Source organism: Orbicella franksi, chromosome 5, assembly GCF_964199315.1.
Source record: "Orbicella franksi chromosome 5, jaOrbFran1.1, whole genome shotgun sequence".
NCBI classification, from domain to species: Eukaryota; Metazoa; Cnidaria; class Anthozoa; order Scleractinia; family Merulinidae; genus Orbicella; species Orbicella franksi.
Window position 1 is genome coordinate 6,831,604 of NC_138149.1, and position 25,676 is coordinate 6,857,279.

At 39.6% G+C, this 25,676-nt stretch overlaps 1 protein-coding gene across 1 annotated transcript in view; it reads left to right on the forward strand.

Annotated features, from left to right (window-relative positions):
* Positions 1 to 25,676, forward strand: part of LOC145488548 (unconventional myosin-X-like) — a 39,335-nt gene that overhangs the window by 9,159 nt on the left and 4,500 nt on the right. Inside the window, exons 10-54 of the mRNA XM_081467432.1 lie at positions 604 to 722; positions 1,108 to 1,254; positions 1,819 to 1,919; positions 3,387 to 3,453; positions 3,656 to 3,748; positions 4,154 to 4,222; positions 4,358 to 4,395; positions 4,636 to 4,680; positions 5,113 to 5,218; positions 5,991 to 6,071; positions 6,642 to 6,766; positions 7,334 to 7,445; positions 8,281 to 8,442; positions 9,109 to 9,168; positions 9,289 to 9,401; positions 10,013 to 10,073; positions 10,179 to 10,340; positions 10,545 to 10,585; positions 11,092 to 11,179; positions 11,817 to 11,928; positions 12,684 to 12,760; positions 13,044 to 13,102; positions 13,708 to 13,818; positions 14,522 to 14,617; positions 14,710 to 14,803; positions 15,175 to 15,230; positions 15,628 to 15,713; positions 16,190 to 16,295; positions 16,690 to 16,814; positions 17,432 to 17,529; positions 18,305 to 18,364; positions 18,692 to 18,812; positions 19,311 to 19,414; positions 19,601 to 19,645; positions 19,745 to 19,819; positions 19,918 to 19,991; positions 20,389 to 20,469; positions 20,767 to 20,806; positions 21,269 to 21,355; positions 22,133 to 22,269; positions 22,830 to 22,953; positions 23,236 to 23,348; positions 23,898 to 23,994; positions 24,599 to 24,635; positions 25,270 to 25,370. Coding sequence (XP_081323558.1) covers positions 604 to 722; positions 1,108 to 1,254; positions 1,819 to 1,919; positions 3,387 to 3,453; positions 3,656 to 3,748; positions 4,154 to 4,222; positions 4,358 to 4,395; positions 4,636 to 4,680; positions 5,113 to 5,218; positions 5,991 to 6,071; positions 6,642 to 6,766; positions 7,334 to 7,445; positions 8,281 to 8,442; positions 9,109 to 9,168; positions 9,289 to 9,401; positions 10,013 to 10,073; positions 10,179 to 10,340; positions 10,545 to 10,585; positions 11,092 to 11,179; positions 11,817 to 11,928; positions 12,684 to 12,760; positions 13,044 to 13,102; positions 13,708 to 13,818; positions 14,522 to 14,617; positions 14,710 to 14,803; positions 15,175 to 15,230; positions 15,628 to 15,713; positions 16,190 to 16,295; positions 16,690 to 16,814; positions 17,432 to 17,529; positions 18,305 to 18,364; positions 18,692 to 18,812; positions 19,311 to 19,414; positions 19,601 to 19,645; positions 19,745 to 19,819; positions 19,918 to 19,991; positions 20,389 to 20,469; positions 20,767 to 20,806; positions 21,269 to 21,355; positions 22,133 to 22,269; positions 22,830 to 22,953; positions 23,236 to 23,348; positions 23,898 to 23,994; positions 24,599 to 24,635; positions 25,270 to 25,370 — 4,106 coding nt within the window. The remainder of the gene's footprint in view (positions 1 to 603; positions 723 to 1,107; positions 1,255 to 1,818; positions 1,920 to 3,386; positions 3,454 to 3,655; positions 3,749 to 4,153; positions 4,223 to 4,357; positions 4,396 to 4,635; positions 4,681 to 5,112; positions 5,219 to 5,990; positions 6,072 to 6,641; positions 6,767 to 7,333; positions 7,446 to 8,280; positions 8,443 to 9,108; positions 9,169 to 9,288; positions 9,402 to 10,012; positions 10,074 to 10,178; positions 10,341 to 10,544; positions 10,586 to 11,091; positions 11,180 to 11,816; positions 11,929 to 12,683; positions 12,761 to 13,043; positions 13,103 to 13,707; positions 13,819 to 14,521; positions 14,618 to 14,709; positions 14,804 to 15,174; positions 15,231 to 15,627; positions 15,714 to 16,189; positions 16,296 to 16,689; positions 16,815 to 17,431; positions 17,530 to 18,304; positions 18,365 to 18,691; positions 18,813 to 19,310; positions 19,415 to 19,600; positions 19,646 to 19,744; positions 19,820 to 19,917; positions 19,992 to 20,388; positions 20,470 to 20,766; positions 20,807 to 21,268; positions 21,356 to 22,132; positions 22,270 to 22,829; positions 22,954 to 23,235; positions 23,349 to 23,897; positions 23,995 to 24,598; positions 24,636 to 25,269; positions 25,371 to 25,676) is intronic.

Genomic DNA, 25,676 nt, shown 5'->3' on the forward strand with positions numbered 1-25,676 from the left:
TTGAGTAGCCTGAGTAGCATTTTGGTTAGCTTAAATTAGGGCTGACTAGGCTAGGGAATGGTTAGCTCTTTAATAGGGCACAATTCCTTTATTTAGCTGTGCATGGATGGAGGGTTGTGCTTGCAATGGAACAAGGCAAGAGTGATGTACTTGTGACCATGGAATTTTAGATGGTAAAAAATTAGCAAGGGATGGAGAAATACATGGCTAATCTCAGCATCTAGAAATCCTAACAAATGCATCAAAGCATACATCAATGTGTGAGCATAAAGAGAGGGGAAATGGAATAGGTTATTAAATGTCTGCAGGCCATGAAACTAAAGGATTTCAAGAGCTCCACAAGAAAAACATCCTGATGATGACCAAACAAGCCAACTTACAGAAATTTTATGGAAGAGATTTAATGACACATAAGGATAATTAATTTTAGTGCTGGTTCAAATGCCATGTGCTAACTCTTCATTGAGTTACTAAACACTTCATTGAGTTACTAAATGTTAAATACATGTACAGTAGATTATTTCTTTAAACTGCTGCTTGCTGGTGTGCATGTAGTTTGTAAAAAACACTTTCTTGTAATGGGAGTTCATTTTTTGTGGCCAGTGTTGGAGAATGTTGCAAATCTTCTTCGTGTGGACATCTATGAGCTGACTGATGCTTTGACCCAGAAGTCAATGATCCTCAGAGGAGAAGAAATCCAGTCACCTCTATCTGTAGAACAGGTGCAGTAATATTAATCTCTCTCTGTATGCATTGCAGACCTATAATTGTAAACCAAGTATTCCTATTTAAGTCAGAGTCTTAAATGAGGCAATTGCCACACAGTTGTTGATGGCCAGGAGCCAGTGGTATTCGTTGGTGTTGACATTATGTGTGGACATGCACAATGGGGGTTGATACATGCACATCAACAAAAGTTCAAAATTCAGCGTGTAGAAATTCTTTTTGCACAGAAATTTACCTTCTAATGTACACACTGAAATCAAACATAAACCAAGAAGCTAAAAGATGAAACAATACTACCATACTGGTTAAGTTACTCTTTCTCTTTCTTAGTTATTACACTCTTAACTAGTTATTTTACACTGTAAATAATACTTTTTACAGGCACTGGATTCCAGGGATTCAATGGCCATGAATCTTTATGCTTGCACATTTAAATGGCTCATCAACAAGATCAACCAGAGAATCAAGGGCAACAACAGCTTCTCCTCTATTGGTGTTCTTGACATTTTTGGATTTGAGAACTTTGATGTGAGTTATTCGGCTTCGAGTTGGTTTTTAGCACATATCTTTATTTGTAAAGGCGGTGTTATGTTAATTTTTAAATTACAGTCTAACTTCCCCACAACGGCCACATAGGGACAGAGGAAAGTGGCCGTTGGAGAGAGGAGGCCGTTATCGGAGGAAGCCGTGTAATGTGACACCTTTATTTTTGGGGGTGCAACATTTTTATCGCTATAAAATGCTTATTGTAGCATGTAGATACGTAACACAAACAAAATATATGGATAAAATAGAAACAGAGACAAATGATGCACGATATCGATCAATTTTCATGACCTTTTATGATAAAAATGGGGTTTTGTTTACACAGTTCGTCAGTTGTTGATCAACTGGCTGTTGTCGAGAGGTTATTTTGGCCGTTGCGAGTCACGCTTACGTGGCAATTGCCGTTGTGGAGAGGTGGCCATTGTAGAGAGGTTAAAATAAGAGTGAATGTATGGACCGTCCGCCGAGACAAAAAAAGTGGCCGTTGTAGAGAGGTGGTCGTTAGTGGAGGTTTGACTGTAACTTGTTTTACATTTGAATAACCAGGTTAACAGATTTGAGCAGTTCAACATCAACTATGCCAATGAGAAGCTCCAACAGTATTTCAACAAACATATCTTTTCACTGGAGCAACACGAGTACAACAGGTAATTTAATTTAAACGGTGAGTGTACTGGCCCCAGTTGTTCAAAGGCTGGATAACGCTATCCACTGGATAAATCACTATGCAGTGGATAAGTGTTAGCAGACTTTGTTGACCACGCTTTCCAGTTGGATAGTGATTCATCTGGCGCGGGTTGTTCGAAAGGTGGATGATGCTATCCACGGGATGCATTGCTATTCAGTGGATAGCGTGGTTTATTTTGTTAACCCATATCCACTGGATAGTGATTTTTCCGGTGGATAGCGTTATCCAGCCTTTGAACAACTGGGGCGTGGTGGATAGCGTTAGCCACCTTTCTAAAAACCTGGGCCTGGGCTTTAGATTTATTATATAGTTCAGTGTCCTTGGGAAAGACACTTTACTCTCAGTGTCTGTTAGCACACGAGTATGAACGGCTACTGGCCAAATGTTCAGGACTAACCTGTATTCCATAAAGAACAACTGTCACTAACAATACTTGTAGCTCTGCTACAGATTTAATAGGAGTTAGCATTTATTTGGCAGTGATGAACCACTTGGCTTTTCTAACCCATTTTGAGTGAAACACACTTGAACATTAGTTTAATTACATGTAACTTTTGTAAACATCAACATTAACTCTATGACTTGAACACTCGACAGAGTTTTAAGATTAGTTTTGACTTCCTTCAGACAGCTTTCTGATATTCAAATCGGTTCTTTATAGATACATACTGTAGTTCAACTCATTCTTGGATATGAATTTTTCAAATGGTCTCTAATTTTTCATCAAAATTAAAGTAAGTTTAATTGGTTCTTTCGCTTCCAACATGATAGAATGTATATATCTGATTAGATGTTTTGGTGTGAAATATCGCTGTTTATTATATGGAGAAGAGTGTTTTACTGGGAACTAAACCACTCGTAGATTCCATACGCCACTTCATCCGGGACCCGAGTGGCGTATTTTCCGTATGTCACCTTTGTGAGTGTCGCATCGTTCAATGAAGTCACGATTCCCGCCTTTTGCTTTTGTTGAATTGGTTTCTCCATATAATAAAAAGAACATTACACGTTGGCTCGAAGATATGAATTTTATGTTCTCGTGGCAAGAACAATATCTCACGAGTGAGCGAAGCGAACGAGTGAGATATTGTTCTTGCCACGAGAACATAAAATTCATATCTTCTCGCCACCGTGTAATATCCTCTCTATATTTTTACGAGTTGTGCCGTATTTTGACGAGCCCGTAGGGCGAGTTAAAACACAAACAACGAGTAAAATATAAGGGGATACTACACACCAAAACATCTAATAAGATATATGTAATTAACACTCGTGTCTATATAATAAGTACCTGTATTAATATAACTGATAGATCATTCAGGTCTTAAACGTCTCCTGACTAGATTAGTCTTCTGGTATTAGGAATCAATGTTCTGATTATGAAGGCATAAGCCAAGGTTATGGAACCGTTCTCTTTTGTATTTAGGGAGGGGCTGGAGTGGGCAGACATTGACTGGGTGGACAATGGAGAATGTCTGGATCTTATTGAAAAAGTGAGTAGTACACTACTTATTAAGAGAGTTTCCCAAATAGTTTCGCTCCAACACATATTTAGTTTCCTTAGCAGCCGTTGTCAGAGTCCTCACGCAACGCTTCTCCCCTGGAACTGTGCGACGACACTAATAACGGCCTAGAAGGAGGCTAACACATAATCAAACAAGATGATTAAATTTGTCATTTTTGAACGTTTGATAGAAACTTGGTGTGCTGGCATTGATTGATGAAGAGAGCAACTTTCCTAAAGGAACTGATGAATCCATGCTGGACAAATTACATTCAAGTCATGAGGTTTGACTTCTTGCTTGTGACAGCGTCAATTTTTAATAATAAATGGAGAACATTTTCTGCGAGTCTATTGCGTTAGAGAAACACATCCAAGTGGAAGTTTAGGAGAACAAGAAATGCCCCGGGAACACACTTACTGCCCCTCTATTCTCATCTTCCCCTGAGGACAGGGAGAATACGAAAGATTACTTTGCAAATATTATGTATACTGGAAGCAGCGTGGTAAACATTCTTTAGGGGTTCGCATTGCAATCCAGCCACTATACTGGGAATACTTGACAACATATGTACTCCCATCGATCTCATGGCCAGGAATTCATCGTTAGGCAGCTGCCCAGCTATGTAACAAAACACAGATATTGCAAATTGTTATTTTAATACAGGAAATATATTTCTTTTTCTTAACAGGGAAATACGTTTTATATTAAACCGCGTGTTGCAAACACAAAATTTGGCATCAAGCATTATGCTGGAGAGGTAAAACGGAAATGCTGTTTTTTTAAATTTTTTTCTGTGCTGTATTTCATTACCGACCCATTACCAGTGATGATTCTGTCCTTTTAAACGTTAACATACTGTATATCTCGATAACCCTTAATTTCTCACTTGCAGGTCTATTACAGCACCAAAGGTTTTCTGGAGAAAAACAGGTGACGTTTGTGTTGTCCAGTGGAAAATGAAAACACCGTTTCTCGCTCGCCTAGTTCCTGTGCGGCTTTCTCCCAGACCTTAACAGACAATTGATTTCGGTGACGTATCCGACCCGAAACCGATTGACTGAGGCGAAATATTGAGGCCTAGGAACAAACAAACAAAACCAAAAACAAAAACTGAAATCTGGCTTAGTTCTTTGAATGATTTTTCGTTTATTTTTTTGCTTATTTTCACAGAGATGCTTTTCGTGATGAGATTCTTAATGTGCTGATGGAAAGCAGGTAAGACAATCTGACAATTTTAGTATTTTCAGAGGCCAGTTGCCAGCCTTATGGTTCGGGAAAATGGACATTCTTCTGAAAAGCGCTTTCTTTTCTTAAGCTCTCAATCTGTATCAGCGAGCTTAATGTCCTTTTCGGGAAACATAACATCCAAATGAAAGTGACGAGATTAGCGCTTGGTGCCAATGAGTAAACGAACCTCTCCACAACGGCCACCTTGGGGACAGAGGAAAGTGGCCGTTTTAGAGAGGTGGCTGTGGAGGTTCGGTGGAGGTTCGGCGCTATTTGGTATTTTTTGATTGGCCAACAGTGATTTAATGTTTGCTGTTTGTGTACCCTTTAGCATCCAACGTGAACTTGCGTGCACTTAGCCCGGGACTTAGTCATACTTCGTGAACGTTCATTATAACCAAATTGGGTTATTTGTTGTAGGTCTGATTTTATTTACGACATAGTTGAACACCTGAAGCCCTCGGTGCCAGCGGCAGGAACAAAGAAGTCTTCAAGGAAAAGACCGACTGTTAGCTCTCAATTTAAGGTGTGCTCTCGGTATTGTGTACTAGTAGTGTAGATAACTAATAATTCAGTTGTATTATCAAGTGATAATTGAGTTGTCCATGTTGTGCTGGCGACGTGTGTTCTTTAGTGTTGTTCAGTGCCTTCAAGACAGACTGTCTCTCACGTAAAACAGACCCGTGTCCTCTTGTTTTCATGAAAAATGATGCTACCCTCGTTTTGGATAACTAGCGAGTTCACATGCATGCCATTTTGTCCATTGACGATAATACGAAATCAATACCTCTTAGTAACCAAGTTGAGTTCGAGGTCCGTACAGTAAGTTACGGACCGAGTTTTTGTCCCCCTTCGATTGATGGCCCAATTGCGCGGGCATGAATCGAGTGGGAATAACAAGGATTTTTAATATTATGCTGGCTGCGAGTTTCTGTAACAAAAAATAATTCTCAAATGAACTTATTAATGTGTTGCTGAATATTGGTTCCACTTTTGTCCAGCAATGAATGGTCGCCAAATCCACCATTTCCGCCAACCCGTCGCTTTTGATGGTCCGGTCTCTCATTTTCATTTACTCTGAATTTCGTCCAAAATATGGCCAAATTTCCTCAATCTGAAACTTCCACCAAAGTAAATTTCATCATATATCATCATATCAGCCGTCCAAGTTTACATGCTGCTTTCGTTAACCAAACAATTCTCCGATTTCCCAACTGCGGTCATTTCTGGAAATGTCTGAAATATTTGCCCCTGTGGGTTAAATGGATATTCAACTTGTTTTCTCTTCTTGTTTGCAGACATCCTTGGCATCGCTCATGACCACTCTGAGTCAGTCTCATCCATACTTTGTACGTTGTGTTAAACCCAATGAAAAGAAGGTATGGAATAATTATCGCCAGTTCATTCATTAAGTGCTCAGAGGCGCTATTGTGTTCCGCTGGCGAAAAGCGGGAAACAAGGAGCGCAGTGCTTGATGGTTAGGTTGCATTCCAGGGAGCAACAGGCCCATAACACCACGGGCACCGCGCTCCAACCAGAGAGCGACGCCTTGGGACAAGGCAGTGGTCAAATTACATGTACTGATTGACTGCATGTCAATTAAAGTCTAGAATGACTTCACTTGAATAGTTTCTCTGGACAACTCTTCACCCTTTGTTAAAAGCGTCTTAAAGGAGTGAAGTCATAAACGGCATATCTTGAAATACATGTAATTGAAGCTAAACTCGCATAAGAGATACACCATACCACGCTGTTTTTTTAAGAACTTTTCCAAACATCTTAGTTTCAGCACCGAACCACGAGAACTGTGGCAAAGTTTTTTTTATTTTATATTAAAAGGAAAATATTTGTCAATAGTTGTCAAGTTTCTGCCCATGCACTATCAGAATTTGTGGTGTTATGTTGTGTTTTGTTGACTAAAAGATATTTTTCATTGTCTTTTTCCCCAGCTGCCGCAGTTCTTCAACCCTAAGCTTGTTCTCAGTCAGTTGAGGTATTCAGGAATGCTGGAGACTGTTCGGATTCGCCGTGCAGGCTATCCTGTCAGACGAACTTATGAAGACTTCTTCTTCAGGTACACTTCATGACTGATCAATAGTAACTTCTCCTAAAAAGGCCGGTGAAAAGACCCGGCCAAAGAACATCCTCGGCTTGTGCAGTCATTGAATTCACATCACACACCTCTGAGTGTATTCTAGCGACGCAATATACAAGACAAGTTCTCCAGTAAGGGCCTTGTCGAAGGAGTTAATCGCTCCGTAAGGATTAAGTCTAAATATAGGCCGTGGGAAGTGCTTACTATCGGAAGATTTCTTGGGTCTGAATGGAAACGTGATTTGGTAGGGGGGGTGGGGGAGGAGAGTGACTTAATTCCGAGGAATTTTTATGGTATTTCGCGGTATAGCGCGTTTTTCAGTTGAGTGTCAAAACTAATCAGACAATTACTTTGGTTCTGGTTTTCCTACGGTTTAAGATTGGCTGAGTAGTCTAATTGGTAAGTAATTGGTTTGGTTTTGGTTTTAAGACACTCAATTGAAAACCGCTCTAAAGCTTTCAGTTAAACTGAAAAGCTTGTAATCTTAGTGTAGTCTACATGAAGCAGTTGCTGTTTTGTCGTTAACCAGGGTTGTTTTGTATCCAGGTACAAAGTACTGTTCCGTGGCAAGACGATGTCAGGAAATAACAGTGATTGTACAATGCTCCTTCAAGAGTTTGACCCTGAGAAACACAGCTTTAAACTTGGCAATACCAAGGTAATATATACCACAAAATTCGAATTCTGGGAAAATGGTTCATGGTTTAAATAGATGTTCACGGCCCTGTCAAAGTTTACGCATCTTTCTTGCATCAGAACCAAAATCAGACTCTTAAGAAAGCTCTTGTGAAAAATCCTATTTCAGGGTTGAGGATGCTTTTCACTTGAGTGTTGAAAAGCAGTTGGTTTTGTATTTACGACGCGACACGATTGGCTTAAAAAACTCGAGCCACTTTTTCATCTAATCAGAAGTAAAGCCAAAACCAATCGTGGCTCGCTCGCACACGTTTTCGCGCCCTTCTCGTCAGTTACACGTGATTACTTTGAGTTTTGATTGGTTTATTAGATTGTCGCTGTCCTTTGTGATTGGCCAGAGTGACTGCATTGGTTTTGGTGTCATGGCACTCTATTGAAAACTGCTCCATAATGCATCATACGTTTTGATATTATCGACTGTTAATTGAGGTGGTGAATGACATTTAACATATGTACCTGACAGACTTTGAAACAACTGATATGATGAAGACGCTATAATTTAATTGGTATTGCTGTAGTGTTAAAATGGCTGACGAAGCATACACCGTGCTTGATGATAGTTTACACTTTCCCTAAGCGGTTGACTTTGTCAAACAGCGTCCCACGCCAGTTGTATTCACTTTTATTCGCCCAAAAAGATTTCGTGTATAATTAACAAGCTGCCACGTTTTGCCAAGATTTCTAAATTGGATTTCTAACGTAAATAATAGGGGTGTACTTTTCCATGCACCTCGCGGAGAGATGATGATAATTCGTAATTATGGTGCTGATGTGAATTTTAATCTCTTGTCTGACAGGTTTTCATGAAAGATCACTTAGAGTACCTCATCGAGCGGAACAGAAACGCCCAGCTAGAAGCTGTTGCCATGCTCATCAAGCGAAGGATCATGGGATTCCTTCAGCGGAAGAGATTTTTGAAGGCTCGCGAGGACGTCATTACGATACAGAAGAACTATAAGGTACTCTGTAGGGGTGGGTTAAAAGGGACAGTGGAGTTTGATCTTCCCGCTCTCTGTGCCTTTTCTGCCCAGTTGGCGCCCCTTCCTTAGTGACTCCCGCCTTTTTGTGCTTTGTAAAGTAATAATTAGACCACGAGCCCGAGATTTTCTACGAGCAGAGTTAACTATCGCTTGTTGAGGACGAGGGTGAATAGTTTATGCGTTTCAGTTTAAATTTATCTTAGTCTCACTGCACAAAAAACGCGTAAATAACGTAACGCGTAGAAAAGAACCGTTTCATTGTGTTACATCGGGCAATTCAAGGTTTTCGAACATTGCGCGCGGTTTGCACTGATACGTGTAGAAAAAATGACTGGTACAACTGTTCTCGATCAACAGATAGAAAACGATAAAAGAACCAAGCAAATTTAGATTCACAATAGACTACGCTAACTTTATTCTAATGCAAAATGTTACAAAATGCTACGAAATTTCCCTTTTGAATCTTTTCGCCCCTTCTCTCTTTCTTTTCCCACCTCCTGTAGACATTATCGCAGGCTTCTCGTCCCCCCTCCCACGGTTTCTCCACCCCCCTTCCATCCCAAAAAAGAAAACTTTTATGCCCCGACTTTGTAATCCTGAATGTTATGTGAAATGTGTAAGAAATATGGTCAAACTTTCCTCCAGGCTCATTACTACAAGAAACGTTACCACAAGATGCGGTTAGCTGCTATCGTCATTCAAAAGGTTAGTTTTGATTATGCATTCTTTGCGACTTATGTCGGGTGTCGTGTTATGATGTGCATATTCTTTGCGAGCTTATAACAGCCGGGGGAGTTCATCATAAGTGGATGCCATGTTTTTCAGTATGAGAGAAGAAGAACCGCTCAAGTACTTCTCAAAAAACTCCTCGAGGAGAAGAGAATAGAAGAAGAACGCAGACGAGAAGAAGAGAGGAGAAGGGAAGAGGAGAGAAGAAGGTATGTTTGTCGTTTTTTCATCATCCTCTTGTTTTGGCTACAACCTTAGAAAGTATTCCAGTCTTCTCTTTCTTCTTTAAAACGAGCTCCTCTGAAAACGTTATAAACTTTACACGACATTTTTAGTCACTTAAGGCCACTACTGAACCATCTCGTTTGATTCTTAGAGCAGTTTAATTTGTAACTTATATTGTTACTAGCCCTCAGAGGAAGGCTGCGACTAGGATAGGTGACCAAAAATTTCTGGCGAAATACTAGAATATATCATGACATAAAGCTGTCTGTTGCTCTTTGTTGGCGGCTTAATTGCCTTGATCGAATTGCTATGCTATTTCCTAACCATAAAAGTATGAAGAGCAAAGCTATCTCTTAAGAATTTGTTTTCATGTTTACGCCACTGTGACTAAAGCTGAGAAGTCATAGGTACGTCTTTTCCCGCCAAAATGCCGGTTTGCATGCGCGCGCACTGTTATTGGTAGTTCTTACATTCGTTCTAGAAGCTAAAAGGTTTCTATTGTGCTAGGACAACGGAATGTCGAATTCCTTGTACGACGTACCACAAGCATGAAAAAAAAAGCTTGTAACTGCAAATGTTATGTTATCTTTTATAGGGAGATGGAAAGATTGGAACAGGAAAGAAAGATACAAGAGCTCGAGGAACTTCGACGCAAGGTGAAAGCTATAATAATAGATAGATGAAGTAATTATTAAATTTAAAGCTGCTTTATGCAAGTGTTTACTATTTGCAAGACTGATATCAATTGTTGTTTTGATCAGGCTGAGGAAGAGGCAAGACGAAGGAAAGAGGAAGAAGAAGAAAGATTGCGGCAAGAAGAGGAACAGCGGCAAGCAGTGCTAGTAAAAGCCCGCGAGATTGAAGAGGCCAGGAGACTGGAGGAGGAAGCCCGAAGAAAGGCAGAAGAGGAAGCACGTAGAAAGGTACCTTGATATTGTTTTTCTTAGTCAGAATGCAGTCCAAGGGGAGGGGGTGGTCACGTGTCACATATTGTCCTAATCGACTTGCTTCCAGTCTCTCCTCTAGCCAACAACATACGGGGTTCGGGCAGAGGAACATACGCTGGGCAGTGACTAGGTGTTCTATACGAACATTAGAAAGTAATACATGAGCATCTTTCATTGCAGGAGGAAGAAGAGAAAAGACGCCGCGAGGAAGAAGAAGCCAGGTAAACCTTTTAGTGGTAAACTGTCTGAAAAAAAGGAATGAATGTAAAAAGTCGCCACTTGAACTTCCACTTGAACTGCTTAGGTTGTACCCATTAAACAGTATTTGTCCATGATAAAGCTGAATAATCAGCCTTACTCACGAGTACTGGCGTATCACAACCTCTACAATTTCACCTCGTTTTTTAAAGCCATAACCACCATCAGAGATCATACAATTTCGAAACGCTTTTAACTACTTTACTATTTGAAATATTAAGTTTTCTCCCATGCAGGACTAGAAATTTAGGTAGCTAATTTCCACTTCTAGTCAAAGAATAATTTCGCAAGGAAACTGGACACATTTATTTATTGTCATTCTTTTTGTGAAAGGCAGTGCACCAATGTATGAATAGTCATTCGGTCTTATGTCCCAAAAATTGTTGTCGCAGATTTATGTGAGCTGATCGCGAGATCTTGAATGTAGTCCTACTGCTAGTTCATTGTTTGGTTGTTTGTTTATAAACAGGGAGAGGGCAGAAGAAGAGGAGAGGGTGCGTAAAGAGGCAGAGGCTGAAGCAGCTGCACAAATTGCTGAGCTCGATAGGCAGCTGAAGGTGAGACAATGTCTAGTCTTATGTTACACACCTGTCCTTGTGCTCTTACGGTGCGACTACTCGAACCGTGCCACCGAGAACAATGGACTGGTAACTTCTCGTGACGGCCTGTACGTTTGACGTGAACATATAAGCACTATTGAGTCCTTTACGTTCTATACACCTCTAAGAGATCCAGTTCTTGACGGCGAAAAATCATAATTATCGCTCAAAAAATTTAGCGTGAAAACTAATTTTGCTACAACTAAACCGTAACTGTTGAAAAGCTTACAAAATTTCGGATCGAAACTAACCAATCAACAAATGGCAAAGTTTCCCGAGAGTTTCGCGACACTTCGCACTTTGTTGGTTTTTCAGTTTTGTTAAGATCTATTGTTCGTGTTCTTTAACGTTATTGGTATATTTGAGAAAAAAGATCGCTATCCTTTTTTTCTCAAGTAACGTTCTGATTGGTTAGCTCTTTTCCGAGCAGCCCGGTTCGAGTAGTCCACTATAATTTGTTCCCACTTTATACGAGAGCTCTACTCTACGTTTTGTTTCATGATTGGTTGTTGCTCTGAGTGACACGGATCTTTGAGCTGTATCATAATTTTGAACTTACCTCTAACTGCTGCGGTGTGGTTTTCGTCTTTTTTAGCTAGAAGATAGCGATGAAGAAGATGAAGACTTAGAGGAGGCCTGGGAAAGACCACCCAGTCTGTACGAGACCCAGGACCTGCCAACCAGAGAGGGGTACCTCATGATGAGAGGTCAGTAGTTCAGTGGTCATTAAGGGACCTCAGTCACGGCATTTTCAGTTATTTTGGCCGTGTAAAAAGAAAAATAAATAACTTTAGACTGAAGGAAACTTGAAAATAGTAGTTTACTAAGATGAAAAAACACTTAAGAGATAATAATAAAGCATAAAGGAACACGCATGGTTAAGGATGGAGACTGTTTTTGAAACACGGATTACAAACGACGAACTTGAGAAATTTAGGGTAAACTCAGTTTCCAGATGCGAAACCATGACGTGGCTCCTTTAGATTCACGAATCGATACATTCTGTATTATCTTTGTGTTTGGGCTGGAGGAAAACAAAATACCATCTTAAGTTTAAATGGCGTGTTGCGTAAAGTCGTTTTGGTGAGGACCAAAATTTTCGCGAAATACAAAGTTAATGACGTAGGATTACGCGCAAGACCGTATGCAGCGAACAGGGTGTTTTTCGTGCATTGTTACATAGAGTCACGCTCGAAATTCAGTATGGCGTCTGATGATGGTGACCAATTTTGTTAGTATATACATGTAGGTGTGTTGAAAGTGACATAGTGAGATTTTCTCTTTTGTCAAGCTAATTTCCTCTATAGCGACTGATAAAGCTCGATAGCGACCGATTTCCTCTATAAGATCTTTACAGCGTTGATATCCACTGGCTCAGAATTTCATGTAATACATCTACAAGTTTTGACTTCATGCAATTATAATTTGAAAGTGGCCTAAGGGTGTTTTTTTTTCCTTTCAGGTGGTTTATTGAGTCTGTGGAAGAAACATTGGTGTGTACTTAGAGATGACACATTTATGTGGTTCCGAGGAAAACAGGTGCGTAGTCATCTAAGTCATGGCCCCAATTTTTATCTGCCAAATCTTGTTCGGGCCTCCTGAAAAATTGAATTTAAATGTTGAACTCTTTCAAATTATTGCTTTGTGCTGTTCGCACGGTATGTGAAATGAGAGATAAGACACTTTTCAGTTCCTGTTGTACGATTTACACGGCTTAACTGGTTTCATTTCTACGTTAGCCATGTGGCAATGAAAAATTTAGAACAGAAAATACCTTGGTGAGTTAGAGCAATCTATTTACTCTGTTTTTGACTTCCTCAAGGATGCTCTCAAATGTGGCTGGCTAATGAAGAAAGGTGGAGGCACAACAACTTTATCAAGGTATGGAACATTAAAATATATGACTATATTTCTTTGTAATGGAAAGACACGTTCAATTCGAGCTGGAACAGAAATGTTTTTAAGAAAATTCGTTGTATGTTCATGCATGGAGTTGTGCGCGACTTAGACATGGTGTAAAATACTATGTTCTGGCTGACAAGCTACATGCTACGTATCCACAATCAAGAAAAGTCAAGCTTTTCAGGTCGGAGCCGCTTAGTGTTGGCGGCTGTCACGTTCGTTTGCCATCTAGTGTGACAGATTTTACACCTTGGCTTATTAATGTAATTTTCATTTCATCGAAATAACAGCGAAAAAAAATAAACTGAGTTTTTGTACTTGAGGCTCACCGTTGACACTGAGTCAATCGGAATCATTCTAAAAATTGTAACGTAGCCTAACTCTAGTCGTTTAGAATCCCCCTAGAAAACCGTTACTCCACCGTAAACCAGGTCAAATCTTTGAAAAAATGAGAAACTTTATTCAAGCGTTCAGGTGTTAAGCTTTTTTAAGAACTGTAATTTGGAATGCTTGAAATAAGTAGTTATTTTCAAGTATTAAAACTCTCTGATATTCTTTAACCAGATGCTATTTGTTGTTTCCAGGCGTAATTGGAAACGCCGATGGTTTGTGCTCAAGGACAATGTGCTTACTTATCATGAGAATGACCTTGAGGGAGCCAAGTCCCTGGGAACCATTGACATCAGAAATGCAGTGTATGTGGATATGTTTTAAGCCTTGTTTCATTAGCGATGCACCATAAACGCAGCTGAAGCACAGACATCGTTGTCCTTGTTTTTTCAGGCGGAGAAATACGAACTATTGTGCTTGCATTCCGTAAGTTTGCTCAACAATCTATCGACAACTCTTGTTGCGTATTGACTCTTCAGTCAAGTAAAACTAGTATTGTCGAGTATGCTGAATCTTCACAGGAATACTCGAAGAACATCCTATTTCATCTCCCATTCTCAAACTCATTTAATATTCGTCAAGGTTATCAAAGGAAATCATGACCTTGACGATTTAATTTCTCCGTTTTCCTCACTTTAGTTTCGATTGAGAAGATATATCAAACACTCAAGACCGTATTTGACCACATTTCCAAACACCGCAAAGGTCGTCAAGAATTATCCGCTGCGCGTCGTATTTTCAACTCTCTTCTCGCTGTTTGGAAATGTGATCAAACACGGTCTTTTCGTGTTTAATATATTACATCAAAACATAACGCAAAAAAATCCGAACACGCTGAAAATTGTGACGTCAGCCTGGTGACACTCCTAGTCTTCAAAGATTTAGCGAGCCCACAGTTTTCATGAGTCGGATTTTGCTAAGAAACAGTGCAGTTAAGGTGAATTACAAGTCGCTTCCTTGACCGACAGATAAATCATTTCATGATTAACTATGTTGTTTTTTATGTAGACGCATTGTTGACGATGGTGTGAAAGAAAATGGCTTTAGTATTATCACACAGAACAGGACCTATCACGTGATCGCTGAAAGCACAAATGACTGGAAGTAAGTTGTTTTGTATTTCTTTTGTTAGGTGATGCTTACAGAGTGGCAATTAGAAATGATTTTTACGTTTATTGTGTTTCTGTTTTTCGTAGTCAGTGGTTCAACATTCTAAATCGCGTGCACAGGGCAACCGAAGAAGAGTTGCATGGAATGAGAGAAGAATCTGCAAACGTTAAACATGCAGTGGTAAGGCGTTTGACATTGTCACAGTTCTCACAAGAGATTCTTTTTAGCACAAATGTAGCCATCTCTAGGCGTTCAGTTAGTTGGAACGCAGTGCAAAAAGCTTCAGAACGAAAAAATGGGGAGGAGCGTGGCCTGGGAAGGCGTTCGTTTCTCGCACCAAGCCCCTCTCTCCTTTTCGCTCCGCCGTTTTTCTGGCCTGGGCCCAACGAACCGAAATACCTCGGACCGCCTGGAAGAGGTTTGCTAACATGGCACTGAAGTTTAGTTTTTGTTGTTGTTGTTCATTTGGTATCGTGCTTTTGTGACGGTAAACTCTGGTCTAGTTTAGGGTCTTTCCTGTATAACACGAAATATGTCATTTCTCTGTTCAGGGCACCATTGATGTAGCCATGATAGAGTCTTGCACACCTGGCGGAGTAGCAAATAAGTAAGTGCAAGGGCCACTGTTTTTCTTCATAACTTTAATTGCATAAACTTCACAGCGGTTAAACCTTAAATATCCACACCAATTGCGGTTTCGGAGGCCTCGAACTTTGTAAGAGTTGACGCGAAAATGTACTAATTTTTGTAAGAACACTGTATAAAACGAGCAGTGGGAAACCAAATTACCACCCGATAAACCAGCTGGATATCTGTATACAAAGTGTTTATTAGTGGTTTTGGCGGGAACTGCGCGTGCGCAGTGTTTTTGACCGCTGTGAAAGTGTAGCCCGGGTCATACGGTACATTACTTAGGAAACGGGAAATGAAACTGACAAGTTTTTGATTGTACTCTTTTGTTTGATGGAAAGGCCAGCTGAGTGGTTTTATTGTCTTCTTTTCAGGCCTAACTCCTTCACTCTGATCACGGCAAACCGTGTGATGAACTTCATTGCTGATACTCCTGAAGATGTCAATGGTTGGGTGGAAGGTAAGAAAATAATAATCGTGCAGCAGAGAACATTAAGTTTATCAACGAGCTATTATTTTTACAATTGCGAAACAGCCTTTAATTAATAGTTGTGGCAAAGGCTGGTAAGAAAATTCAGAGTTAAACGGCTCGGAGTTGCGATGCCCAAGTAACTCCTCTGCCGCCGAGATATGAAGTCATTGGTAAAGTGTTATTTTTGCATTTGAGTGGTAGAATTTGTGGAAATGACTATATTTGAAGTAAATCATAAATGTGATTTGAGGAGGAAAAGCTGAACGAAAACGGATCTTAACTGTTGTGCAGTAGTTTTTACCAGTTGGAAAGAACAACTGAACATCTCTGGTTTCAACGGGCTTCAGATTCCGTCTGTGGCTAGTTGGTTACGGTACTGTTGAAGCATTCAAACAGCTATTTCGCCTTCACCTGACCTCTGTGAAAGGAAGTTCTTATTAACGTGCATTTTTGTTGTTTCACAGCTATACAGGAGAGTAAGGAACACGAAATCGATGAAGGCTTTGCTGATGTCATTGAAAAGGGTTGGCTCATCAAAGAAGGAGCCAATGACGACTCAAGAAGGAAAAGGCAAGCGGTCAATTTCTAAATTCTCTTCACGTTTTTATAAGAAATGAAGAAGAACAAGTCGTGAGACATGATCACCTCTTGACCAAACGACAAAATTTCTCAGGTTCATTACACTTAATGCTTACATGACTTCGACCTTAGAATTACTATAGGTGTATTACGATTGGTCTATACCCTCCCCTCCCCTCTTTTAAAGACCCTACCCCCCTTCTTTAGGCTTTCAAAAGAAATACCACCCCCCCCCCCCCTCCAAGACAATCTCAATGACTTGTCAGACTGGGCAAAAAACTCCCCAGGGGTTACTACGTCGTCATGAGTTAACAGTTACAAGGGCGGTCAATTTGTGTATGAATGATTAATGACGTGCGGTTTATTTTTCTCTTGTGTTATTCAGGTGGTGTGTTCTGACCGGCAATTCGCTTGATTACTACAAATCCTACGTGAAGAACAGCCCCAAGTTTGGATCTATAGTGCTGACCAGTCTTTGCTCTGTTGTATCACCCGAAGAACGGGAAGCAGGTAGGATACTACCGGCTAGCATTCTCGTGCTTTACTTGAAAAGAGAGAAGATAAACTGACCCAGGATCAAAACAATTGCAAAGTTTTTTGTCCCTCTTCTTACTAATTCACGCGCATTTTATTCTCTTCTGATTTTTTTTCCTTTGATTTTCTATTGGCCTGTTCAATGACTTTCGTCACGTTTTCACTCGTTCGGGAGACTTTTTTTAAGGAGCTCAGTAAAGGTATTTTGAGATATTTTGGCCGCGTCCAGAATTTCCATTAAATTGAAGGAAACCTGAAAATAGTAGTTTGTTAAGATGGGAGAACACCACAGAGATGATAATATACCATAAAGGAACAAGGATGGTTACGGTTAAAAACGCCGAACTTGAAAAATTTAGACTAAACTTTTCAGTATGCGCAAACCGTGACGTAGCTCTGTTTAATGGGAACGTGATAGGCACGGTCAAAAAACAAACAAACAAAACGAACCAAAAACGCGAAATTGCCTTAACGGAAGACAAAACTAAGACAGGATTTTGTCGTTTTGTCATTAATGTGACGCTTTGTCACTTAACGGGAACCCGCTGAGGTGAGTCATTTATCGTTTTTTTAATTATCATTTTTGCTTCTAGGTGACTGGACGTTTATTGTAAACGGCAGAAAAAGATCCTACGTCCTCCACGCGAAGCTTCAAGAAGAGGCGACCCGTTGGGCTAATGCAATACAGGAGGTAAATTGAATGGGTTCTACTATACACAGTGAATCCTCGAGGGCGGATCACTGTTGTAGTCCCAACGTAGCAGTGTGAAAAATCCTTCGTTGTTTATTAAATTTGGGAAAAGCTCTTCCGTGAACAGAAAGAGTAATAAAAAGAAACATAGTACTTGGTGACTTTCATGAAAACATCTTTGAACCAAAACGGTAGTCATTTACTTTTCTTCATGCGATATCTTTTGGGATGTTTACACGTTTGTTCTGAGAGAAATTTTTGGTTTTAACTCATATCGCGCTACAATGACGCATTCTGTCACGGAAGCAGTGATCTCCTCATATTTTTAGTATCTCTTAATGCAACACTGTCTTGAATGCGGCGTTGAAATCTAGGAAGTCAAAAGACCTGTAATATCTACATCTATTATATGAAAGTGGTGTTATCATGAGAGATTCTTGTAGAAAATTTTGATCTCAAGAATTTTCTTCATGATTTTGACTTAGAGGTTGTGCTAAAGACAAATTACAAGTGCTCTCCCAAGAATTCAGTTAATGTATTCATCTCGGCTGCATTCTAGGCACATTTCATGTATGAGAGAAGTTCATACGATCAGCACCATTTTGACAAAAAATTCGGAAAAATCGCCGTGATATTGCCCCTTTAAGGCAAACAGTTGGTGAGGTTAAAGAAAGTTATCAAATAAGAGATATTATTCTGAGGAACCTCTAAATTCTCATGGGTAGATTGAATAAATTGTGTAAAGTAAAGTAACGAGATTGAACTTCTTTTGCAGGTGATAGATTCCAAACCACCAGTGGAGACTGCTTTTGAAAAGCTAGTAGGAGAGTTGAAGGTAAGCGTCTTTTTGATTTGGATGAACTTCGCTAATTAACTTCAACAGGCATACTTTTAACTAATGAATTAACTGTATCTTAAGGAATTCATACACTCTTAACTCGAGACTTGTAATGGAAAAGATTTCTTCCTTTGTGGAAACAATTTGACGTTCTTACAAAGTTAAAGTTAAATGCATTTTGCAATGATTTTTTGTTTGATATACTTCAAGTTTGTATGTCCTTGAAAACTAATTATTTTCGATTTTTCCTTGATTAATCATCCGCCAATGATTTTATTTGTCATAGCCTTAAATATTTTGACCTTACTTCATTCTTTGGAACAGACTTCGACGACTGAGAGCGAGGCAGATCAAGTGTATCGTACCAACCCAGTTCTGAAGTACTCCAAGATACCACTCAAGGCTCCCCTGCTACCCCTCCCTTATGGACAATCACGGTCGTCACGTGAGTTCAACCTTGAGCGAATTTTCCCATCTGCCTTATTAAAGTGTGTTTCCAACGTTTGTTATAAAGCTTAAACCAGTTACCAATGATAAAAATAGTCGTGCATCGAACAGAATATATATGTAAAAAATTAAAACTGGGAGCTTGGGCATTTAACTGGCGACAAGCCGGTAAAAAAACCATCACAGCAGACATTGGCAGATATGCTAAATCATGTAACAAGGTGGCAAGTGTGGGAAAGCCTCACGATCTTTTCAACTAGAATCTGATTGGCTGAAAATGGAGGACCTTTGCTCCAATTGGTTAAACATCAAAAATTGTTTCGGACCAATCACGAGCTTGGCAAATTGGTGACTGGCTATAAACGTTTGTGAAAAAGAGCTCTAGCTATGAAGTATGTAACCCCAAAACTTTTATTTTTGATGTTTTGTTTGGTGGCCTGGTTTATTTTGTCTCCATATTTATTTGCTTCTTTCACTCTTGTTTTACCCCGTGCAGGTGCAAAGGGTAAAGGTTATGGCACGTTTCATGAAGAAGCTGTTCGAGTTTTCAGTTCTCTACTCGAACAAGAGGCTATTGCAGACCCTATCCCTGTCATTCAAGTAAGATATCTAGTACACTTGCTGTCTTGTATTGCTGTTTTTTTTTTTTTTTTTTTTTTTAAGATTGAGTTGTTATAGTGATGAGGAGTTTTATCAGTGTGATAGCATTGATATCGATACAATATATTTGTAACTGAGTCACATTAAACGCCGTCTTTTTGATCAATGGTGGCTTGTTATCTACAGGGGATCCTGCAAACCTGCCAAGATTTGAAACCCCTAAGAGATGAGGTAGGCTTCCATCGTGGACTGTGGCTAATCCTATGAAGTTTTGCTGCTTTACATCCTTGGTTTACGTAAATATTGTCGTAACACTTTCATTTGTCCTAGGTCTTCTGTCAGCTGATCAAACAGACCACAAACCACCCCACTCCGGATTCCATTGGAAACTTGAGAAACATGCAGGTATATTATCTGTTTGAAAAGTTGTGGTCGTCTTTAAACTTTGTTCTCGTGTTTCTTTTATTATTATTATTCTCACTGACTGCTTTCTTCTGTTTTAGGTGTTGGTTTGTATGTGTTGTACATTCGTTCCAACGAGAAAGTATCTACGCTACTTAAGATTTCACTTGAAACGGTAAGCTAAAATGGTACATCAGATTTTAGAGTTGGTTCTAGTGTTAAGCACACCCGTGGGCAGTTATTTGACAGTGGATTGAACATAGTACAAGCATTTAGTGCAGGCGGAGTCGGAAAAATATACTGGAGCAGTTTTCTTTGGATTTTCAAACAAAGTTGTGTTTGGTCACGTGTACTCGTGCAGCGCGTCTTCCTAGTCAACAGTCGTTTGAACCAATCAGGAGCAGGTTACAAACCTGCTCCTGATTGGCTACCCGCGCGTTTTCTTTGCACTTTTTGGACTTGTTTCAGCTTGCTGATTTTTTTTTTTGACTATTTGAATTTGTTGTAACCTTGATCAGCTTGTTATTAATTTGGCTGACTCTGTGTAATTATTTCCGTTACTTCGCTTTCAGGAATAGGGAAAAACATCCCAACTCAGAAATGGCCAAATTTGCTGTGTTTGCCTTGGAATGTATCAAACGAACAAGACCCAGGTAAGTGATTATGTTTCTTATACCATACTGAAGCAAAATAAATAACACAGACTGACTTTGGAAAGAATTCATGATGTTGAGTGTGAGATTTGCTTTTTCACAGCGATCATCTGTTCTACTACGTCCAGTAAAATTTGATTTGATTAAATCAAGAATTATCGTAGTCAAGAATTAAATTGATGGTAGACAACTCATCTATTTTGAGGTTAATGACTATTGTAAAATTAGTTACATCTTGTAGAATGCAGAGTTGTTATGTATTATTTTTAATAATTAAGCCTGTTTTGTGAATTTCAGGGAGTTCCCACCTTCAAGAGAAGAGATTATCTCGCTTTTGGTAATAATCTGATCATTCTCTCTGTGCACACCTTACATGTTCAGATTCACAGTGAACTGATTTTGTTGGTATTTTCTGCTGCCATTGCTTTTTTATATCAATGGTGTAATTTTTTTTATCGCACCAAGGTCAGTTGAGGCGTTAGTTAAAGCAAAGATTAACAGTGGATTTTAAAAATAGTGCTGAAAGAATTTCATGTTACATAATCCGTTAGACAAGAATGTTATAACATGGTGTACTGAAAAAAAGGAAAAAATACAAAGTTCGTCGAATATTTTCCATTTCGAAAACGTCGCGATCGTTACCAGTTTTATCCATCTTTGAGTCTTTTTGTGCCTGGCTTATGACATTTTCAACTCTCTATTCACTGTAATTTTGCAGATTTTTGTAGTTTTTATAATCAATCACTTAATATTTCATTTCTTTGAATACCTCTCTCACCTAGCTGTCTTGTTTACACAGGGCCGTCGAGAGCTGTCCGCTGTTGTGCACTGTTATGGAGGAGGGTCCTGCAAGATCACCATTAACTCCGCTACCACGGCTGGAGAGGTACGTTACTTACGGAAGGAATGGTCTGGCATTTTATGCAAAAGTGTAATGCATACAGGACGTGTTTCCTCCTCAATGGCTCGATTTACATTTTTGAGGGTCCAAAGTCAGAGACAATGTTTATTACAGAAGTAGTCCAACGTTATCTGGCAAACTGTACAAAACGAGAGGATATGTGTCCCTGCCTGCATTCGTCCTAGTTTTCAAGGGTGGATAGGGATTGTAGTTTGAAGTCGGCGTCGGCAAAGTGGTCCAGGAATGCTAGACCATCGCAGGGTTAACCCCAACCCATTTGCCAGAAGCCATTCATATTCTTAGGTGGAGTGAAATTCTGTGAGACGTACGTGTCTTGCCCAAGAACACAACAACATGACCTCGGCCAGGGCTTGAACCCATACCACTCGATCTGGAGACAAGCGGGCTAACCTTTAAGCCACCGCACCTTCCAATAGGCCATCTCCGAATTTCCTTTAGCCTCTTACTCAAAGCGAGTCTTTGTGCCCGTCCTTTCATACGAAAATGAGATTTCATGCGCGTGCAAATTAAACTCTTTTTCACTTGAATGGTTGTGCACCAGGCCTCGTTTTGATGGAGCGGCTTAAGGCAACTCGGAAATGGGCAATTCTACTCTACTATACCCTGAAAATGTGCTTAGAAATTTAGTTAGTTGCTTAAAAATGTCGTACAGCAAGTTTAATATATTTCGTTTTTGGTTTCTGGTCGCGTGTTAGGCGGGTACAGTATTTGCTTCCTTGCTGTCTTGTCTTATTTTCACAGGTTGTCGAGAAGCTGTGCAAGGGCTTGAACATTCCTCAGAAGTGCAACATTTTCACTCTGTTTGAGCAGTGTGGTGCGATAGAGAAAAACATTGAAGACAGAACTGTGCTTGCAGACGTCTTGTCCAAGTTTGAGAAGTAAGCACAGCTGAGTAATGTTACTAATGCACGTGTTTGAATAATAATTATATAAAAAAAAAAATGAATAAAATTGAGCGAAATCACTGAACCTTTTGACAACATCTCGATATCATTTTCTCAAACTCATTAACAATTCATCAAGTTTAAACAAAGGCAATCACGACCGTGATAGTGTTTGGATATCTGATCTTAATTGGCATAGATTTTCACGGTTTAAGTTCTCCGTTTTCTTCTCAGTTTTAGTTTCGATTGAGAAGATATACTAAACACTCGAGACAGTGTTTGACCACATTTCCAAACACCTAGAAGCTCGTCAAAAATACTCCGCTACGCGTCGTCATCTCTTCTCAGTGTTTGGAAATGTGGTTAAACGCGGTCTTTCTTGTTCGATATATTACTTGCAAGTGAAGAAATAATACATAGTATACCAAAAAGAGTGACAAATAGTCTGTTTAGCCCCTACTTCCCTCGATGTTTGTTACTGTGTGGTTTTAATATCTTAGAGTCTGAGAAGATAGAGTTTTCAGCCCAACAAGACGTTGCTTTTTTCATTTTAGGTACAAGGCGCTAGGTCTAACAGAAGCTGGTCATGCGTGGAAGCTTTTCTTCAAGATCTTTTGCTTCCTTCAACCAGAGCTAGTGGAAGTAGACTCAGTCGAGTATGGATTTCTTTATGAACAGGTCAGTTAAGAGAGAGATCAACATATTATTTCTCTTAACAAAATCAATATGTTATGAGGCGACTAAGAAGAGAAAATACATAGTCATAATAGAGGAGATGTATTTTACACGCAGCTCAAATACCATGTTGGTACATAGATAGTGTAGCCTGCCTGGTCATAAAGTGTTATCTTTCATAGCCTCAAGATTTAAGATCCTCATTGCCATTTCCATCAAACTAACTGGGTACACAAAGGATGCCTCGAATTGTTTTCTTATCAATATTTTTTTACATTCTTTCAGGCTTGTGATTCAATTATTCTTGGTAAATATCCCGCGCCTGACACCACGCTCTACCTCTTGGCTGCTTTACGACTTCAGTTTAATGAGGGAGACTACAAACCAGGCGCTTGGGTGTAAGTATGACTCAAAAATGTAAACAACAGGTCGTGAAAGACAAAGAAACAATGTAACAGTAATAGGCCATTATACAGCGCTGTGAATTCTAACCGAGACCCTGTATAAAAACGAGGTTTGGGTTGACCTTGTCATGATAGAGATTAGAAAGTAGTTAGCAGGATAACAGAATTACTTACATTTGAAAAATAACTGGGTTTGTGTCATAACAAAGTCAACTCTAGCCTTGCTTGTGTTCAAAAGGCGTGATCACCAAGAAAGGAACTGTAAAATAAGCTATTGCTTTGAAAGACTTTGGACAAGATTTGGTGCTGAAATATTTTGTTTTCTTGCTTATATTCTAACCAATTTGTTTTTTTGTTTGTTTGTCTGTAGTATTAAGTCTCAGTTTGTGTTTTCTGTTTGTGTCTCAGTTTCTGTGCTGCTCACAGTATTCGTTTAGCTGTTTGTTTGTTTATAGTCTCCGGTTTGTGCCTTTTGTGGCATTTGATTTGCTTTTCATTTTCTTGTTTGTCTGCTTGTGGTATTTAATTTTTTTTTCTCTGCAGATCTAATCTGGACTCAGTTTATCCACCTGGAAAGCTCAAACAAAAGGTGAAGCCTGAAAACAACGCAGTAACCAGAGAACGGCACTTCAGCATCAAGGTACTGACCAACATCTAACGTCTCATTACAGTGTTCATACATAAACAAGCAGACACGTATTGAGAATAAAGACGATCATCAACTGGCTAATAGTGTCTTGATGTACTACCAAATTCTCACAACAAACGCTTATTGAATATTTAGAAATGATCGTAGAGAATTGATAGTCTAGTCAGTGATTGTACGGTTGCTTTGCTGTGAAATTCCTGCGATGGCAGAGCTGTGACGACCGCTGTTAGTTAACTGTTGCCACTAAAGCAAAACCAAAATGTTAAAAATTTGCTCTTTTACTAAAATGGTTGTCCACTTAGTGTACAAAAGCGATCGATAAAATAATTTCACTTTGTTTGTGAGAAGCAGGATTGATTCCAAAAACGTCCATGAAGAAATTAAGCCTCACTTTCAAGTTTGAACAGTCTTGAGGTATTTGGTAGCCTTCTATGCAGACGCTATTTGGGATTGTCACGCAATCTCCCCCTCCCCAAAGTCCTTCGTCACGCAATCTTCCCGAGCCTATAGAGCGTCTGCGCAGGAGGCTAGGTCTTTGGTCGAAAATGAACAAATCGTTCTTCACTTTCATCTGTCTTTATTGTTTCTTCAAAAGGGCACAATAAAGAAGGCTGTGTCGCCCTTTAGATCAGGTAAGCTGCGTGTTGTGAGTTGAAACCGCTTCAATGAACTTTTTAAATAGATGCAAATTTTTCTTGCGACTGAGACCGCTGTTTTCATTAGAAATGTCGTCAGGAGGCAGCGACGAGGATGCTGTTGTGTTAGGAACCTTTAGATCGGACGATTGAACGCGAGTTCGATTTTTCAATTTCAAACCAGTGACGTTTCCAGAGCCCTCGCTCCTCATGTTGGTTTTAGGTAGTGATGGTAGCTTATCGGATGAGACGGGTATGTGACGTGAAAATGTGAAGCCTGTAAACTAGAATTGAAAAGTCGTTCTCGTACTCGACCTCGTACACGTACTCAAATCTAAAGGCCTCCGTTATTAAATTCGCGCTACAAAACAGAAAATCCTTGTGCACTTCAACGAACACTTGCTAAAAGGGATCACGCTTGCTCACTCCACGAAGTTAGTGTTTGATTCGCGTGTCACTCGATAATTTCCTAACCTATCAAATCCGATATGGGTTTTTGAAACAGATTTCCGTGTTAACCATCTCTCTTCTCTCCTGTCTCTATGAATGGTTTTGAATGTGTCGTTTTAGGGTAATATATGTCGGTCATTTTAGTGACCTTTCGTTTGGGTTATATCATGTTCTCCCGCAGCTGGTGGGACAGAAAATGGCGAGGACGATAGCAAGAAAGCCACTGAAGAAGAATTGTCTTTTATAAAGAGTTCTATATGTGAACAGTGGAAGAAGCTTGGGGTACGTATAAGACGAAATTGCATGAGGGTGAGACCCTAGTGCGTCTATTTATTATTGTTGTTTTGTGGTTAGGGCGCAGGATTTGTAATCCGAAGGTCCCGGGTTCAAATCTTCCTCCCCGTCACTAGATGGATTTGTGTTTTGTAATTACTATTTATTATGTTCTAGGACAATTCAAATAACAGATACAGGACACAGTACTTTCGTGTGCCATTTTGTTTTTGTTTGTTTGTTTGTTTGCAGTATTTTTTCCTTATGAAATTGCCAGATTCAATTTGATAATCATTAAAGAGGCATAAAACAGTA